The 19,614-nt window shown below is 42.1% G+C and overlaps 1 protein-coding gene across 1 annotated transcript in view; it reads left to right on the top strand.

Annotated features, from left to right (window-relative positions):
* Window positions 1–1,726: 1,726 nt before the first annotated feature.
* FBN1 (fibrillin 1) overlaps window positions 1,727–19,614 on the top strand; it is a 222,989-nt gene continuing 205,101 nt past the window's right edge. The window contains exon 1 of the mRNA XM_088025122.1: window positions 1,727–1,905. Coding sequence (XP_087881248.1) covers window positions 1,742–1,905 — 164 coding nt within the window. The 5' untranslated portion in view covers window positions 1,727–1,741. The remainder of the gene's footprint in view (window positions 1,906–19,614) is intronic.

Raw genomic sequence — 19,614 nt, 5'->3', positions numbered from 1 at the left:
TTCCAACATTCACAGGCCTGTGAATTAGAGGGATTCCACTCAGGCACTTGCAGCATCTTGGATCAGCCTGGGTGGCTTGACCTAAGCCTCAGAAGAGCAGTGCCCTAAGTGGGCACTCGACACCCAGGGGGCATGTGGCAGCGTCGGAGACCCCTTCCACCCCCGCACACCAGCCCCTGTAGCTACCGGTGCCATGGCCCGCGACGCGCCCTGCCCCAGCCTCCGGGACTCAGGTCCCCGCTGCGTGCCGGGCCGGAGAGGCGCAGCGAGGCGGCGCCAGGGAGGCGCGGGCAGTGAGGACGCGTCTCCCCTCGCGCCGGGGTCGCTGGGGCCTCCGGGGCCGCCGTCTCCAACGTGCGTTCTTGGTGCAGGTGGCACAGCCTTCCGCGCCCGCCGGGCTTCCCAGATCACCGGAGAGGCTAATCTCGGGTCTAGACCTCCCAGCGGCAGAGAGAGCTAACCCGCTACTCCACTTCTTCCCATTCCCCCAGCTCCTCACCCCAAAACGAAAAATCCCAGGCCGGGCAGAACCTGATCACCTCCGCCTTCTCCCAGCTGCGCTAATCCTGCGAGCGAGGGAGGCCCCCGCGCCGAGGCAGTGGCTGGCAAAGGGGAGTGGAAAGGGAGGATGGATGGGGCCGAGGGGTGGGGTGGCGATGAGGGGGATGTAGGAGGGGGTGTCATTTTCTTTTTCTTTCTTTTTTTTAAAAAAGTATTTCTCTCGCGAGAAACCGCTGCGCAGACGATACTTGAAGAGGTGGGGAAAGGAGGGGGCCGCGGGAGCCGCGGCAGAGACTGTGGGTGCCACAGGCGGACAGGCGGCCACAGCTGGGACAGCTGCGGGCGGAGCGGGGCAGCGGCTGCTGCGGCCAGGACCGAGGAACAGCCGCCGCCACCTCGGGAGCCGGAGCCACCGCTTCTCCAGTGGGTGCAGCCAGGGTCCCATCAGGGGTCGGGCGGCCACCGGGGCTGGAGCTGCAGCCACGGAGGCTTTTGCGTTTGCGCCGCGCTGAGGGCAGGGACAGGGACTGGGTGAGGGGCTGTCCCGGAACGTCCACAGCTGGCGCTAGCCCTCCCCTGCCTGACAGCTTCCTGGCCCGGGGCTCCCGGTGTCGGGCTCCGTGTCAGATGCTCGGCGGGCGGTGGCAGCGCCCAGAGCCGGCCGGGGACGGCGCGGCAGGCTTCCAGCCCCGCGGCTTGGCGGAGAAGACAGTCAGGGAAGCTGGGGCGTTCAAGCGCGCATCGCGCGTATTTTGTGCCATTAAAAAAAATAATAATAAACCCAGCAAATTGGCCCCGGGGTTTAGAACCGCTCGGGACATGGGTACTCTGCGACGCGCTTTTCAGGCGGCGTCCGGGAGGCCGAGAGGTTGGCTGGAGCCGCGGCCGGCGGGGGCCTGGGCTTTTCAGCCAGCTGTGGACCAAACGGTCTTCACTTACCCAAAGTAACTGCGCCACGCGCAGGCGGCGCTCGGGCTGGGCTCGGGAATGGGGACCCCAAGGCTTCAGCATCCCGGTGTCCTGAACGTCTCCCCCGCCTCGGCGATTTGTCTGTTGCAGCTGGCAGGGGCCGCCTGAAGTGGGAGCAGCGCCTGGAGAAGGCGGGAGGAGCCCGGCCCGGCGGACGGGCGGCGGGAGAGCGGGACCCCGGCGGCGCGGCGCGCTTCAGGGCGCAGCGGCGGCCGCGGATCAAGCCCGGGGCGCGGCGAAAGGCGGCGGGAGCCGGCGGCCGCTCGGCATCATGCGGCGAGGAGGGCTGCTGGAGGTCGTCCTGGGATTTACTGTGCTCTTAGCGTCCTACACGAGCCATGGGGCGGACGCCAATTTGGAGGCTGGGAACGTGAAGGAAACCAGAGCCAGCCGGGCCAAGAGAAGAGGCGGCGGCGGACACGACGCGCTTAAAGGGTAATGGAACGGGCCATCTCCTTTGGTGTGGGTCTCCCCTCCCTCTTCTCCCGAGTATCAAGATCCGGAGGGAACTGACAGGGTCGATTCTCCACACCAGAAGGATCCTTGACAAGATCTCCTGGGGGCACCTTAGAAGTGCAGGGGGTGTCCAGCCCTCGCCCCGTTCAAGGCTAAATCACTTTGCTTCTGCTCTTTAAAGATTTCTGCTTTAGAGGCGATATCATGGTTAGAAGGAATCTTGGGCCATTGTCGCGGCCGATTTTTGGAGGCGAGAAGGATTCTTTGAGGAAGAAGGGGAGGAGCTGCGACTGAGAGACGGAGAGAAGCCCGTTCCTTCCCCTTCTTACCAATTCCGGTTGTGTTTAGGGGAAAGTGCTTGCCTTGTGGGCACCTTTGCAGATGCTCTATTGGTAAGGGAGCAAGGAAAGAAAGGAATTCTAATGACAGAGTCAGGGAAGACACTGTCAAGGGTTGGCTCTCTTCTGAGTTATGCTTACTAAAATTAGGGACTGAATTTTCGGGTTGATACTGCCTTTCCGATGTCTACCCTGGAGGCAGAGCAGGGCAAATTTTTGGAGAACTTGGGTTCTTTCAGGTTGTAAGGGGTTCTTCATTTCATTGGGGTAGTAATGCTTCTGTGGCCGGTCTTAAAGTGGTGTTTTTAACCAGTGGTTTATGTGTTATGTACATGCAATTGAGCATTTCACTGGCTTCCTAAGTCCCTATTACAGGAAATGTTTCAGCAGGAAATATTTAAATTAGGCAGGTTGACTGTATAAGGACTGTCAGTTCCCTGAATTGAAGAAGGGTGGGAATACATTTTCCTTAAAATTGTTCAGATTGAAAGAAAAATCTGTCTTTGTGAGATTGTTTAAATTCAAGCCTCCATAGAAGCTTACTAAAATGATCCATTTTATCTCCTTGGAGGAGTCTGTTAAATGAGCCCAGACAGTATGCATACACAGACGTTTTCTATTACGTTCTTTTCATTCTCATTGTTGCTCCTTTTTGAGTAGTTCTGTCGCTTGATTATATGATCTTGAGTCACCAGGTGATGGTGTCCAATCTGATTTTGTGGCTGAACATTTCCTTTATTCCTTTTTGTTATGGGCTGTTTTTAACTATATATGTGGAGGAAAATTTGTGTTTGTATGGCCCAGGTGTAGGAAGAAAAAGTTCAGTAAACTGAATGGACCAGTTTTTGAGTCTTGGTCTAGACCAGGGGAGGGACAAGGTGATGGTCATGGCCAAGTCCTTGCGCTGTGGTAAAATATGCATGATTTTCTGGCCCCAGGAAATAGTTATGATTAATTTAGTTCCATCTTGGCCTTTGTGGAAAAGAAATCCAGGACTCCAACAGTGTTGGAAAGGAAATTTGCTTATCATGTTAAGCCTGATTCTGATCAGGCAGCAGACATTCATTGCTGTGTGAAAGGCCCATGCAAGCAAGTTCAACAGATGAACTGAAACTCTGATTTTCATATGTTCTTCAAAGGACCTGCATTAGTCTAACATTTTTCCTTAAAAAATATATATTTCTGTTAGATATATTATCTTAATAGCTAAGCTTGATGGCATTGCTACTATAGAAAGAGAGGAAGGGGGGGTTTAATTTTGGGGATGAAAGTCTGCAGGGAGATGTTAGGCCCCTCCAGACATTTGTCTCATCTCTATGTGCTATCACCAACCAGTGCTGTTTTCTTGGGAGGCACCAACTCAGTGTGAAAACAGAAACTAAGCTTTACATTGTTGCTTAACAGAATGTGCCTAGTTTTACTCACACCAGCACTTATTTCTCTTGGGTTTTACTTTTTTAATGATTATAGGGAAACACCTCTCTGTGTTCCTCATAGTTTTTGGTCACTAACATAGACGTTATGCTATTGCAAACTATTCATAAAGCCTTCCTAAAAAGGTGTTATTAGTAGAATAGTAATTATGAGTATGCCTCACTCTCACATTATCTGTAAGATTTTACATATATAAAGATTTAAAAAATAATTATAATTAACATTTACAGTGTAATATGTCCCATACTAATATAATAATGAATCTTCATAATATAAATTTTTATTTTTAGAATTCTCATATCAGGTTATATATATACATATACATATGTATATTTGGGGAGGTAAAAATAATAATTTAAAAGGATGTGCAACTAAAAAAATTTCCCTCTTATCTCTCAGACACCATTTTCGTGTATATTTTTGTAGATCTATTATAAGCATTATATACATATACAAATACATATGCATAATATATACATATACATGTGTATGTATATGTATAGTGTGTGTCCTATTTAATGCATACAATATACTGTACATGCTGTTCTAAACCTTGCTCACTTCTGTATATCTTTCGTGCATCCATCTGTTCATTCATATGGATGTACCTTGTGCATTCTCTTGTGTATAGGATCCCATAACGTGGCTAGAATAGTTCCCTAATGATGGCTCTCTCGATATATTAATTTTTTTTTGCTACTCCCAAATTCTACCCGCCTGTGTGTGTACATGTGCAAATTTATATGTGGCACAAATAAAAGTAGAATATCTGCATAAAAGGTTTTCCCATAGATTTTAAACAAGTACCAATTCTGATTTTGAATTTGAATAGCATTTAAAAGGTATTCTCTCTGCTTATTGCTATTACAGTCTCACATGAATAAGTCTTTTAACCATGCCCTGCTGTGTAAATCATCAGGAAAAGCAGTTGTGTGTAACGTTTTTCCAGTTATTGCTTAAAATTTCTATTTTTGCTAGTTAAAATATTACCAGCTTCAAAACTAACCTCTTTGACTACAGTAAAACCTGTTTGCCATTTTGATGGAAATGCACAGTTTAATGACGTGAAAGTGATTTGTAACCCCAAGTCTGCCTGATGCCCAGTTGGTGGCAGCAACTTTCAGCACCTCACTAATATTTCCCCGTGCACTGGTCTCGTCTCTTCCACAAATACTGACTTCTTGTCTTTCTCTGATGTGACAGGTGACTGACTGCAGAGTTTGCCTTGGTATTCTTCCTGGGATATATATATTCCTTTCCTGTTAGCGCCCCTGCTTCATGGACTAGGGACCTGCCTCGTTGTTTTTCCTCTCCGGGAGTGTAGTCCTAGCTTGTCTTCTTCTCCTCCCATCCTGTTGCAGGTGTTTTTTTTTTTTTTTTCCTTCCCACTGGGCAGCAGAAGTTGTTCCACAGTGGAAATTTAAGCATCCTCAAGTTTCTTCCCAGCTTTCGCTGTGTTTTCTTAGACTAAATTGCCAATTTCTGTTTTTACAGGAAATCCTTTTTTTTTATGGAATGAGTGTGGTCCCCATTCACTCTGCAAAAATTGCATTTTTCTCTATTTTGAAATGAGAATTTTGCAAGTTTAAAAAATGTTTTCAAATAATAAATGTATAGTAGTTTTCCTTTGGGCACTGCTTAACATGTGTGAAATGACTTTATGAGAAATAATAAAATCCTAGCTTTATTGTTCAGATTTCAGTTCACAGGAATTTTTCTCAGCTAAATTCTTAACTTCTGTGATTAGGCAAAAAGTGTGGGAGACAATTCAATTAAGAAAAAAAACAACACACAGCTCTGCTTGAATAGCAGTAGTTAGGAACCATTTATTTAAGATTGCCTTATTGCCTTAGCTCTCAAATAAGGTAATATTACAGTTTCCTGTCACAGGGAAAAAATTCTTTAGAGTGAAACTCCTTTTCCCCAAATCTCTGATAAGATGGATTGAGAATTTCTATCCTTGTTGCCTGGTTTATGAGTGTATGAGATGGGGTGTATTTCACACAATTTGTGCCCTTGTGCGTGATTTTCTTTTTGGTCTTTGTTTATTTGTTTATTTTTTCCAGAGGTCTTGTTACCAGAAAAATACACATGGAACAGTTCGTACACAGGGTAGATTATGTGACGGCAGGCTCCAAGGGATTAATTACACAGAAGTCTGTTATTAAAATAAAGAACTAGAACAGGGAACACAGAAAAAGTTCTGTAGAGTTTATGAAGTCCATTTATTTTACAAAGAGGACTTTAAGACTTCATCTGAAGTCAGGTAGGTTAATAATTAAATATGGGGAAAAGACTCCTGCAGTGGTATGGTTTGTCCTTGTATTTAGTGAAAAGCTTAGGCTAAAATATTGCAATATCATTTAGAAAAAGATATTCTTTTTTTAAAAAAGATTTTATTTATTTAGCAGAGAGAGAGAGCCGTGAGCATGTGTGAGTGAGTGGGGAAAGGAGTGGAGATAGAGGGAGAAGCAGACTCCCTACTGAGCAGAGAGCCTGAGGCAGGGCTGGACCTCAGGACCCCAAGATCATGACCTGAGCTGAAGACAGACACTCAACTGACTGAGCCACCCAGGTGCCCCCACCCGCCAAGATATTCTTAAACAGAAGTTTTTAGCAATTGCACATTTTAAATGAGAAGATGGAGACAAAATACTTATTTATGTGACTCACTTTCTAGAATTTAAGACATAGATGTTGTTTACAAAATGCCTAAGTTGTTGGTATCACAAATTAATTAAAACATACATCAGCCTACAGTGAGATGAAGTTGAAGCTCATGGAAATGGAAGCACAGACATCCCTCCAAGCTTATTAGGAATTTTAAAGAACATTGAAACATTCCTTTGTTGTCTTGTGTAGCTGATGATTAAAAAGATTAGAGTATTATGCCAATGACGCTTATCAAGCAAAATACTGAACCAGTTATTAGGATATTTACAGAGAGTTTGTTTGCTTTTTCTTTCAACAAACCAAACAGCTTAGCCTTTGTTTATAATGTGAAAATAAGATTTTAAATATTTTCTCGAAATAGAAATAAACTACATTAACAATTTTTTAGCTTCTAGAAACTAACCCAACAAATGGGCCTATTCAAGCAACTTAGAATTTTTTTCCATGAAATTTTTTTAAGAAAGCTGAAATCAATTAATATATCAGGCCTGAATTATATGGCAGGCCTTGTTAAGTTTGATTTTCCCATTAGATTACAAAATCATCAAAGGCAGGAATCCTATCAAAAGCATTTTAACACTAACTGATCATTAGATGGGATTTCAAAGAGTTCATTAATTCAGGAAGCCTTGATTGAATGCCAGCCTGAATTTAGCTCTGTGGAATGCCAGAGACATCCAGCCTGTAGCCTAGGGGGAGCTTCACATTTGGTAAGAGAATCAGATGCATCATGGGAACCAGGAGTCAATGGAAAGGTAGCAGACGGCATGGGGTGCAGGATTAAGGAAGAACAAATAACAATAATTGTAGCAGCAATAGGTAACTTTTAGATGACATTTATGTGCCAGGTACTGCTGTCAGTGTTTTAGATATGATAACTCATTTGATGCTCACAACATCTCTATGGGATGGGTCTTTTATTAGCTTTTACAGCTGTAAGAACTGAGGTGCACAAAGGTTGAGTTTTAAGGACAAATTCTTAATATTGAATTTTCTTTCTCCATAAATTTTAGTTATGGTTTTGGTTTTTCATTTCAAAATGCTGGACTAAGACTTTGGTAAAATTCCACTTAAAATTCCTAATATTCCTTCGTGTTAGTTCACACATCCCAAGTATGGCTAAATAATATGCTAATATTTGTCAAACAAGAAACTTTCTCTAGCATTTCTACAAAGACACTAATAAAACACAGCAAGAATTAGAGGATGTCAGAGTTGGTGGGGTCTTTGGATGGCACATATATTATATTTTAGTATTATAATTGAACTTTCACCGGGGGGCAGGTAACCATCACAGGTACCCTCCTTCTGCATTGCCCATGTCTCTGAGTGGGACACTTTCTTCCTCATGATGTCATTCAGAATCTCTTGTTCTCATGTCCTGGGTGAAAACTTTCTCTCAGACTAGAGTTGCAAGGGATGTTTCTCTTTTCAGGGGAAATTGATATGTGTTAAGTTTTTACCAACATGACAAGTTATTTAATTCTTCCCATTTCATTTTTTACCTTGGCCACTTTTATAAGCTCAGAACCCTTAATATAATGTAATTTTTACATTAAATTGCAATAAAAATGGTAAAGATTAGCAAGTTCTGGATATATCGTTCAGTATTACATTTTACATACATTAATTCATTTAATGTATAACTTCTTTATGAGAAAGATTATACCTACTTGTCCATTTAATACGTGAGGAGACTGAGGGATGCAGAGTTTCAGTAATTCCTCCGGGGACATATACTAGTAAGCATTGAGAAATCTGGCCTCATAGTCTGTGCTTTTAACCAATCTATCTTGCTGCTTCCCAGTTATAATAAATCTTGTGCCTGGTAAGTTTATTTCTTTCTCCCATACTCTTGATATCTTCATTTCCCCAGAATCTTCTCCCATCACTGCTATGGGAAAGACTCAACATCTTTTGAAGGTAGATGCAGTCACATGACAAAGGGAAGCCTCACTGTTGGAACAGGATTCTTCAGAAAAGACTACAGTGAAAGTCTATCAGGGTTGTCAAACTGTGGAGCAAGCTGCCTGTTCTTGTAAATGAGATTTTATTGAATCAAAGCCATGCCGGCTGGTTTATGTATTATCTATTTCTGCTTTCATACTGCAGTGGCAGAGTGGAGTAGTTGAGACAAACTAGAGCTGGAGAAACTGAATTATTTGCTACTTGGCCCTTTACAGGAAAAGTTTGCCAATCTCTGGTCTATGTGATAAATTAAGTGACCATCTACTAGGGCTGAGAACTTTTTGAAGACAGAGTTCATGTTTTATTTACCACTAGGGATACTGAGGAACTGGGCACATGGTAAGCGTTCAATAGACAATTTTTGATTGGCCAATTTTCCTTGGGTAAGGCGAGTGATATAAATTAGAGCTTGGAGGAAATAGAGGAGAGAAATAAGGAAATATTTGAGTGGAAAAAGCATGAAGCGAAAGGTGTGAAGGCATTGAGAGACACTGAGTACAGTTGGGTGGGGTTTGCACTGCACAACTTCAAGGGGAACAGTTCATAATGTAGCCTAGGAATGTAGTGTCCCCTGGAGTTGTGCAGTATGCAACCGTGTGTGCCTTTCCATAGATCATGACACTGTTAGGCGTGGGAGAGAGACTGAAGGACACAGAACATTACTATCTGATTGTTGTGAAAGGTAAGGATGATGAAAATGATTCTAAGATGGGAACATATCAGACCTTTGCAGCTCTGGGCACAAGTGTGTGGTTTAGAGGGTAAGGAGGCCAGAGGCAGGGAGATTGGGAGGCTAATAGAGGAGTCAGGGTGAGAGTAGATGGTGACCTTGAGTGGTGGAGGGGGTGAAAAGGAGGCTCAAGTAGTGTTCCAGAAGTAACACGAGCAGCACTTGACCACTTGGTTGGTCAAGAGGAAAGGCAAACGGGAGGGCACACCTAGGATGTATACCTCCATGTACCTTAATTATACGTAAAAACATTACAGCACCATGAATGAGAAACTGAAGAGAAACGAACCCTTCCTAGTCCCTCTACTACAAGGAAACAAGCTATTTTCATTTGTGAGTGTTTTGATTTTCTTATTGTTACATAACGTATTACCCCAAACTTAGTGGCTTAAAACAACAACAATTTTATTGTTTCTTATGATTCTGCAGGCCAGGATTTTGGACAGGGCACAGTGGGGAATCTTGTCTCTGCCTCCCACAATGTTTGATGGGGCTGGAGTGAGCAAGATGACTTCTTCACGTGTATTTCTGGTTCCATGGACTGGCACCTGCAGCCATGTTTACTTTGGTGTGGTTAATCTAAATGGATGGACAGAGCAGGGGAATAAAGGAAGCAAAGAGCCACTTGTCAGGCTCTGCTGGGTGCTTTCCAGGTTTTAAAGCTCTCCTTTGCAGTTTCCTGCCTGGGCCTGTCCCTGGGGTTAGAGCCACTGAGTGTGTTTTTTCAAATGGAGAAACTGAGCCACAGGTACAGCTACCAGGTCTTGCCCAGGGTAAGTGTGTCTTGGAGCAGAATTTTGAACAATAGCCTCTTGACACCTGGTCACATGCTTTAACCCCATATGTTGACTACAGAACTGACTTGAATGGCTGAGGGCTAGCTGGAAGCGCTCAAATGGGCTCATGTGTTATCACTGTTGGCTGGGTTTCTCAGTTCTCCATATGGTCTCAGATTGTCTCCCTCTCCACGTGGCCTCCCCATAAGGACTCTCCAGCAGTATAGCCTCACTTTTTACAGTATAGCTCAGGATCCCAAGAACACAAAGGTGGAAGCTACCAGACTTTCTTCAAACATAGCCTGGAGTGGTATGACCTTGAATTCCATGCAAGTCACAGGCTGTCCAGATTTAAGGGAATGGACTCATAAACCCTACCTCTTGGTGTGTGGAGCAGCATGTGTCTGCAGGGAGGGGAGGCATTTTGGGGGGACATCTTTGGAGACTAGCTACCACAGTAAGGGATTAGTTTTTTGAGAAGGATAATCAGATGTTTTAATCCTACCTTGATCCTGTCAGATTGACTTCTACATTGAAGATGCTGCATTGTATTTTGCTACTGTAACTTCAGAATGAAAAATGCAACATGAACAATGTGTCTTCATGATCTGTTAGATTACTGTTAAGGACACTGTTCTTAACTTGTCCACGGTTCTGCATTTAAAGGACTGGCAAACCCCATGAATAAGATTATAGTCCCTAATAAACAGGCAATTTTGTTTTTTCACATATAAGAATTATAAAACACCTAACATTCCCCCCTTTTTCCTTTAGCTTCTAAGACAGGAATGAGTTTAATGCACAATCACTTTAATTTATTAACTTTAATATTTGGTGTGTTTTGCCTTCCTTCTGTATGGGATTTTGCTTTCAACTTCTATTAATAGCTTCATATTTATCTATCTGTTGGTATAATTTGCCTCAGAAACATTTGGGGGGGGAATCAGGGGTTATAATTGATCATAAAAATACATATGCAGGGCGCCTGGGTGGCTCAGTTGGTTAAGCGACTGCCTTCGGCTCAGGTCATGATCCTGGAGTCCCGGGATCGAGTCCCGCATCGGGCTCCCCGCTCAGTGGGGAGTCTGCTTCTCCCTCTGACCCTCTTCCCTCTCGTGCTCTCTATCTCTCATTCTCTCTCTCTCTCTCAAATAAACAAAATCTTTAAAAAAAAAAAAAACATATGCAATTGCCCATAGTCGGTATTGTAGTTAACTGAACTCTGTTATTTCTGCCATATATGGAGTAGCCACATTGTTAATAGGATAAAACTGGATTAGAAATACAGTCAAAGTTGGACTGCTCTATTATAACAAATCCTGGTTTTAAATTCTTGTGACTTTACCACTTTCTCAAGTGGCTTTTTTGTTGTTGTTGTTGAAATTATCACTGAGTCTATTTATTCAGCCCTTCAGGGCGGAAGGGAGAGAGGAAAATTCCCTCTGTCCGCCATTCCCAGCCAGAGATGTATTCCAGACGGCAAGCAGGCTCCGAGTTAGGAGAGCTGCTCCATTAGACAAGTGATTTGGTTCAGTGTTTTGAAGGGTTGTGAATTCCTAGACCATCAGTCATACTTACATTCATATATAAGTATCCAAACACATCTAAGTCCAAATATAGTCCAACCATTTTATGATGTTGTATTGGGAGACAGGATTTATGGGGGCCCTATGGACACATTATGTCTACTGTTAAGTTTGTGGTTTTGAAGTGAAGTATAGGAATATCTCTATTTATCAAGGGAATGTATTCCAGGGACAGGGTTTTGTTTTGTTTTTCTATTTCTTCTCCTTTTCCTCCTTCTTCCTCTTTTTCTTCTTTCTCATCACCATTTTCTCCTTCTTCTTCCATCATCATCATCATCATCATCATGTTCCTTCTTTTTGCAAGTAACTTTCAATAACTTCTGAAGTTATAAATAAAATTCTGAGCTATAAATAAAATAGGGATGATAGGAATACCAAATAAGATTTAAGACCTTAAGAAAAATAAATTCTAAGTAAAATGTTAAATTTTTACTTGGCAGTCTCAGGATGTTGGAAAAGAAGGTAAGGATTTTGTTAGGAGAGGGAAGGAGAAAAAGGAGGTAGGAGGAGAGAATTGGGAGAAAGTTCTAGGGTGGAGAGTCTTATCAACCAGGGATCTGGGGGGGGGGCGGACAGAGCAGGTGCTGGGTCCTGACAGATACAAATGACTACCCCCTTTCTCCAGGTGACCTATGGCCTTAACTAGCCTCTTCAGGGAACTGAGGGCTTTTGGAGGAGTCAGGGCACAAAAGAAAGACACTTGGATGTCAGAAAAGATTCCTACAAAAACATTTAGAGGGATGCACTGGAAAAGCAGGTGAATCCATCATGTGTGATGAAGCTGTGTGTATGGTGCCATGTAAAGTTTGGTGCATCCCCCTCTTCCCATGGATAATGGCTTATTGTCTGCCATTTCTCCTACCCATTAGTACTAATTTATAACATTGTGTAATCAGACCCTAATAGGTTGGTGCCTTTGATAAATAACTTTTAAAGTTCTTCTTACTTGAAATTTTTTTTTGCATATGTAATCATGACTCAGATCTTCCTTTATAGTTAGACCATCTATCTTTACAAAAATGTTATAAATTAGTGTTATAGTGGGACAGACTTCAGAAACTTACAGATGCTGAAAGCAAGGCCCAGAGAAAGTTCATTAAAAAGTGCTCAAGGTACTTATTTTCTTCCACTCTGTGGAAGCTGAGCCACACACAGTGACAAAAGACAATTTAAGGAGAAGTGTGTCGTTGGGCACCAGATTATCTCTCCTCTTTGTCTTCGTTTCTTAGAAAGGGTGACTGGTATCTCTTAAGTCCTCACTTGTGCTTCAAATAAGCAAACCTCCTGTACCACATGGGCATGGACATTTGTCTTGTTCTTGTTTATTTGGCCTTAGGCAGTGCCATAGATTGCTCAGTGGTCAACCCTGATGGGAAGCGGGGCACTAGTGTTTTAGCTCTTCAGTGCCACCTTGGTGTCCATGGAAGCCTCCATATTAGGTGTGGTTGAGTAGGATGGGGCTTTCCAAGTTAGAGTAACGGGGAGGGGGTGGGAGAATGAGAAGGGAGAATCTTTCTCCGGAAGTCTGAGGAGTAACATCCCCTCCCACCACCACTACCACTGCACTCACACTTGTAATTGACAATTAGAGTGTCAAATGTCCTGGGACGGGCCATGGCAATTCTAAGTGTGGAAGCTCAGACTCTTATCTTGTAATAGCCTGACTCAGTTACCCACACTCCTAATTTATACATTTAGATTCCATGTAAGAAGCCTGCCAATGAGGAAAAAATATCTTAAATTCTTGTCTTTTCTTCCATATCGTCTGTCCCAATAATTTTGTAGAACATCTGCCTAATCCAAATGACAACTATTTATTGAGCATTAACTGTGTTTGAATTGGACCTAATGTTTAACTCCCCGAATGAACACCCCATCTCAAGTCTGAAATGATTATATTCTTTCCAATGGTTCTAGGCAGAACTACACTTGGAGAATCTTTCTCTCCTTTTACGGATGGGGTTGATGTCCAAGGTGATGTGGACAAGTGCTTTGGAAGGAGGGACTTGATATGCAGCGATCAAGCCGACAGACGGTTTTTAATCTTTCACGGGCTGCTGCTTCACACCCCAGAGGTGAGGCCACTGACCTCAAGTTTGCAAGTTTTATATCCCCTTACCACCCTGTGAGCTCTGTACTCCCCAGGGCCACATAGTTGCTGTTTTAGCTGGAATCTGAGAAAGTGTCTGAACATTTCCTGAAAAGTTGGCTAGGAGTGATTTGGCAGTCCAGTCATAAAAACCCGGAGCAAGTGGCTGGGGTATATGTTATACTTACCTCACACTGTTTCCTATTTGAGCCTGGTTGTGGGTAGCTGGGTCCAGTGCTATTGCTTGTGAGACTATATTTTAAAGGGCCGAGGTGTCATTTTCAAGGAACACTAATAACAATTGGCCATGTTTTTAGGGAGGCTTGGAAGTGTGGACACAGACCTGCCTGGAGGCAAATCCTGGCTCCACCACCTGATAGGAAGGAACCTCAGACAATTGGTTTGACCTGTTTGACTGTCAGTTTCTCCACTTGTAAAGTGAGACTATAATACTCACCTCTTTGGGTTCTAGGATTCAAGGAGATTAAAAATACATTTCAAGTTCCTAGTATAGCACCTGATGTGTTTAGCTATGGTAATGAGGATGATTAGAATTCTGTTAGGGATAAGGATAAAGAGGGGCTGGAGTCATACAAAGAGGCCAGATATTTTTGGCCAAAGCAAAAAGTTAGATAACCATTAGCATCTGGAGACCTCGGTCTCAACCTTCTCATTTTGGAATGATTATTTTCAGAAACGGAGGGAGCAAACTTGAACTGCAAACATTTAAAAAATATATAATTTTAATGGAAACTCACCTTGTCTGTGGAGATCTGGTTATACCTAAAGACAGTGGGCTGATAAGGCTTTAATTTTTCAATTTCTCCTTCCCTTACATTGTGTTATCTTTATTGGGAAATAAACTTACTGAGTGCAATTCCTTATCAATACATCCCTGTCAACTCCTCCAGGGAAGTTTGTATTTTTTTACTGGGAGCTCTGGCAAACAGGACTTGTCTCCTTCTTGCTGGTCCCTTCTTTTGGCCCTGCTCCTGTCACTGTGCCCATCACTGTGGCCAAAGAAATGGGGCACTTGGGTGGCCCGGCCTGAGTCATGTGGAATGGGTTTTAAGAAGTAGAGGGGTGCTAGGTGGTTAAGCACAGTATCTGCACCCAAACTGAGAAAGCTCCCTTTCCATAGACCCAGAACTCCTTCAACTCACTCTGTCATTACTGTTCCCTCTGCGCGCTTTGTGGGCAGGCCATCTTACGTGATTTAGGGCTAGGCTGACTCAGATTGGCCACCTCTGAGAAGAGCCATGGCCTTTGCTCTCCAACTGAGCATTTCCCTTTCTTTGGCTTCATGCCCTGCAGCAACGTATTGCTCATTCAGTACAAAGGATTCTTACTTGTTGTTGTTTTTCTTCTGTGCCCAATTTCTCTTGAGAAATTGAAAATCTTATTTTTTCATTTTCTTTTAATGATTCCCATTTCAATTCTAATGAGAATTGACTTTTAAGAGATATTAAACTATTGAGCATCTGGGAAAGTAGAACAAAAACATACATTATCTTAATATAGGCAGTGCTTTGGTAGAGTTCCTATACCCCGAATCCTTACATACCAACCTCTTGTTAACTGATTGGCAGTAAACCCTAGGAAGCTGTGGTTGCTTCATGTTCATTCACAGGCTGTAAAAATAAGAGTTCCTTAAATAAGGAATGGTTTAAACAGATAATAGTTATTTTTCTGTTTGTCATTAAAAATGTTCAATTTACCTAATATCTCTCATCTCTTTGGGGTAAGTCACGCCATCACCAATACAATCATAGTTTATAAAAAAAAATACAAAAATATAAAAACAAAGGAACAAACAACCAGGTACTTTTTCTGCTCTATTGACTTCCCAGAAAAGAAAGAAACCCCAATTAATGAAATAAACTTTTCTTTTTAAACTTTTGAAAACCTTTCAGGAATTTTACAAGAATATGTAAGCCGTCTTTTCCTTCTTTTTTTTTTTTTTTTGGTCAGCAGTTCTGACTTTGTGTAGACATTTTTGAACATCTTACAGTTCTGGAAAGCAAAGTCTAAAATGGGGATATTTTTCTTATTTTTGAGGGTTCTTTAAAAAGATTTTGTACTGGGATGCCTGGGTGGCTCAGTTGTTTGGGCGTCTGCCTTCGGCTCAGGTCATGATCCTAGGGTCCTGGGATTGAGTCCTGCATCAGGCTCCTTGCTCAGCTGGGAGTCTGCTCCTCCCTCTGCTTACTGCTCCCCCCCTGCTTGTGCTCTCTCTCTCTCTCTCTGATAAATAAATAAAATCTTTAAAAAAAAAAAGCTGAAGGCAGGCGCTTAAATGACTGAGCCACTCAGGCGCCCCTAGACAACAGAGTCTAATTTGACCTTGGATGATCTCTGCTTGTTTGCGTTTGGGCCCCTCCTTGAAAATAGGTTGTTTAACACACATTCTCACATTTTGAGGAGTCAGAAAACATACCAGGTTTCCTTGCTAAATGATTTTCTCCTGTTTCATATTTCCCAAGACTATAAGAATTCTTCCATTTGTGAACAGAAAAGCCAACATTCAGCCCTTTGATGGATCAGATACAAATTAATCCCTTTTCCCTCAAACTCATCTTTTGTTAACTGATGGGTTTATGTTGGGCATAAGGAAAGACAAGGTATACTTATGAAAATGGATCATGTCAAAAAGCAGTTGTAATGCCCAAGGAAACCCATCCCCTGGGCTAACATGCTAAGTTATTTGCACGAGTGTGGTTAAGTCTTTTGTTCTTGGATTCCTTGTCTAATGAACATTAACTTTGTTTAGTAGCTGCATAGAAACATTTTGGTTAGTTCTTGCTGCTTGTTTAAGATGATAAACATCTTCGGATTGGACTGTTATTATTTCCAAATGGGGATCCCCATCCCACTCAAGAATGTTGAGTTGCATAACAGATAAAAGTGAGTCTTCAAGTCAATGAAAAAGAAAACAATGTGTGTTGTTATAGTAGCATTGTAGAACAGGATGGTTATCAGAATGAACTAGACCGCATGCTGCTGCGAAGTTGTTGTTTTAACTTTTTAATATGGAGAATTTCAAATATAGACAAACTAGGGAGAATCATGCCTTGAAGCTCCAGGTTTCGCCCTTATCAGTTAATGGTTAATCTTATTTTATCTACTTCTTTCCCCTGCCACAGATTATTTTGAGATAAACCTATGAAAAACTATTTAATTTGTTGTGAACATCTCAATATGTACCTCTAAAAGATAAGGACTATTTTTTTTAACTTTATTTTATTATGTTATGTTAATCACCACACATTACATCATTAGTTCTTGATGTAGTGTTCCATGATTCATTGTTTGTGCATGACACCCAGTGCTCCATGCAGAACGTGCCCTCTTTAATACCCATCACCAGGCTAACCCATCCCCCCACCCCCCTCCCCTCTAGAACCCTCAGTTTGTTTCTGAGTCCATCGTCTCTCATGGTTCGTCTCCCCCTCTGATTTCCGTCCCTTCATTTTTCCCTTCCTACTATCTTCTCTTTTTTTTTTTTTAAACATATAATGTGTTGTTTGTTTCAGAGGTACAGGTCTGTGATTCATCAGTCTTGTACAATTCACAGCGCTCACCATAGCACCTACCCTCCCCAATGCCTATCACCCAGCCACCCCATCCCTCCCACCACCCACCACTCCAGCAACCCTCAGTGTGTTTCCTGAGATTAAGAATTCCTCGTATCAGGGAGATCATATGATACATGTCTTTCTCTGACTGACTTATTTCGCTTAGCGTAATACCCTCTAGTTCCATCCACGTCGTTGCAAATGGCAAGATTTCGATTTTTTGATGGCTGTGTAATATTCCGGTGTGTGTGTGTGTGTGTGTGTGTGTGTGTGTGTGTGTGTGTGTGTGTACACACCACAAAAGATAAGGACTCTTTAAGAAACATAAACACAATACCACTATTACATTGAAAATTAGCATTATAATACCCTCAACTATCCAGTAAGCATCATTTCCTTTCTTAGAGGTTGTCACTATGTTGAAGTTTTGGGCTGGCACTGAGATCCCAGTCTGCTTAATCATAGTTTGCAACACGAATACTGTCCCACCTTCCCCAGAGCTCAAAAAGTTTGGGGAGGACAGTGCTGGCATCACTCAGGCTGAGAGGGAAATCTTTTGGGTTGGATTTCAGGGAAGAGATGTGCTGGCAGTTGAAATGTGAGTTTGCCACATTCTGCATGGAATGGACAGCGTGTCGACAGCCTCTGAATTAAGTCATAGAGACCCGAAACTAGAGTGTTTTTTTAGAACATCATCTGGGTCACCCTGGTCTTTGTGCATCTCATTGTCTTCCTGAGCCAGATCAGACAGTTGCCTGCATGTTCTGATGGTTTTGCTTGAACTGACTTTTTTTTTAATTTTTTAATTTTTATTTTTTTTTTTATTTGAGAGAGAGAGAATGAGAGATAGAGAGCACGAGAGGGAAGAGGGTCAGAGGGAGAAGCAGACTCCCCGCTGAGCAGGGGGCCCGATGCGGGATTCGGGACTCGATCCCAGGACTCCAGGATCATGACCTGAGCCGAAGGCAGTCGCTTAACCAACTGAGCCATGCAGGTGCCCTTGAACTGACTTTTAAAAAGACAAGTCATACCCATATTCAATTACATGTATAAAACATATTCCAATGGCAGCTTTTTTTTTTTTTAAGATTTTATTTATTTATTTGACAGAGAGAGAGAGAGATCACAGTAGGCAGACAGGCAGGCAGAGGGAGAGGGAGAAGCAGGCTCCCTGCTGAGCATGGAGCCTGATGCGGGGCTCGATCCCAGGACGTTGGGATCATGACCTGAGCAAAAGGCAGGTGTTTAACCAACTGAGCCACCCAGGTGCCTCTCCAGTGGCAGCTTTGAGTAGGTTTTGAATTGTCCACATTTTGAATCTCTACCTTGCTTCCCACCCCCCCAACTCTCCCAAACACTGAACATATTAACAGCTGACTCATATTTTCACTAGAAGGAACGGGATAGGATACTCACCACACAGACACATTAGTCTATAGGAGTGAGTGTTTCTGAAATGTGTTCCTTTTACCATTGCTTTCTTTTTCCAATATGCTTTGGAAGATCTGTCTTAAAATGTTTGTTTTTGTAGACCCAAGAAAAGAAAACCAAAATACAAAAAATTATGCATAAACTAGTTTATATAAATGAACACATTCTTGTTGGGGTATTTATGGAAACATCTCTCTAATCTCTAAAAATCTCTAGTATTGACCTTGGAATGTTTTATTAATAAATTCTTTTTGTTTTTAATTAGTGATTTATGACATGTTTCCATTGTGTGACCTTTGAGCAATTACTTCACTTCTCTGAATTTCAGTTTCCTCATCTGAAAATGGGCACAGGAATATATTTTCTTGATAAGACTTGGAGGAAGAGTCACACGATCACTTTGTAAATTATAAAGCTCTCTGGAAACTGGTAATTATTATTTTTAGTCTACAGTGTATCTTCACATGGACTAGATAAATTTCTGATTCCGTAAAATTTCCTCAAATTTAAATTAGCCTGTTCTTGTTAAAAATTTTCCGGAGATCTAAATGTTTAGAAGTAAATGCTTACAACTTTGCCTCAATTGCAAAGTTAAAAAAAGTTACCAAGTTCTTTGTCCCTGATGCTGTGAATTGTTAATTTCAATGAAATAATCTCAATGACAGCATGCTTTTAGCTGACTTCTTCTGACTTTTTAGAAACTTAAATTCTATCAATGATTTATTTTCTATTTTTTTTTGTTCCTTAGCAACAATGTTGCTTCTGTTCTGATGAAGTTTGGTAGATAAATGTTTTAAAAGACCCATTGCCTATTGACTCCTATGAAATAAAGTTTGAGGCACAAGGTTTCTGAAACGTTTGTAGTTGTAAAATGTTTCTAAGTGATTCATCTGAAACACAGAAAAATTTCACTCTCAGACCCCGTGAATTCTCTTTATGGGTATCTTATGTATTGGACTTTTCATTTTCATTTTTAAAATTAAAAAAAGTAGCTGAAATGATATTGATTTCTTCGTAATAATTATCTTTTTCATTACTTTATTTTGTTATTTATTTTCTTATAAACATTTACCTTTTCAACAAATTAA

The sequence above is a fragment of the Eumetopias jubatus genome, unplaced genomic scaffold (genome assembly GCF_037043125.1).
Source record: "Eumetopias jubatus isolate StellerSeaLion01/CBP00866 unplaced genomic scaffold, mEumJub1_p1.0 scaffold_7, whole genome shotgun sequence".
Taxonomy (NCBI): domain Eukaryota; kingdom Metazoa; phylum Chordata; class Mammalia; order Carnivora; family Otariidae; genus Eumetopias; species Eumetopias jubatus.
Note: the sequence above shows the minus strand (reverse complement) of the source record. Positions and strands in the feature narration are given on the sequence as shown.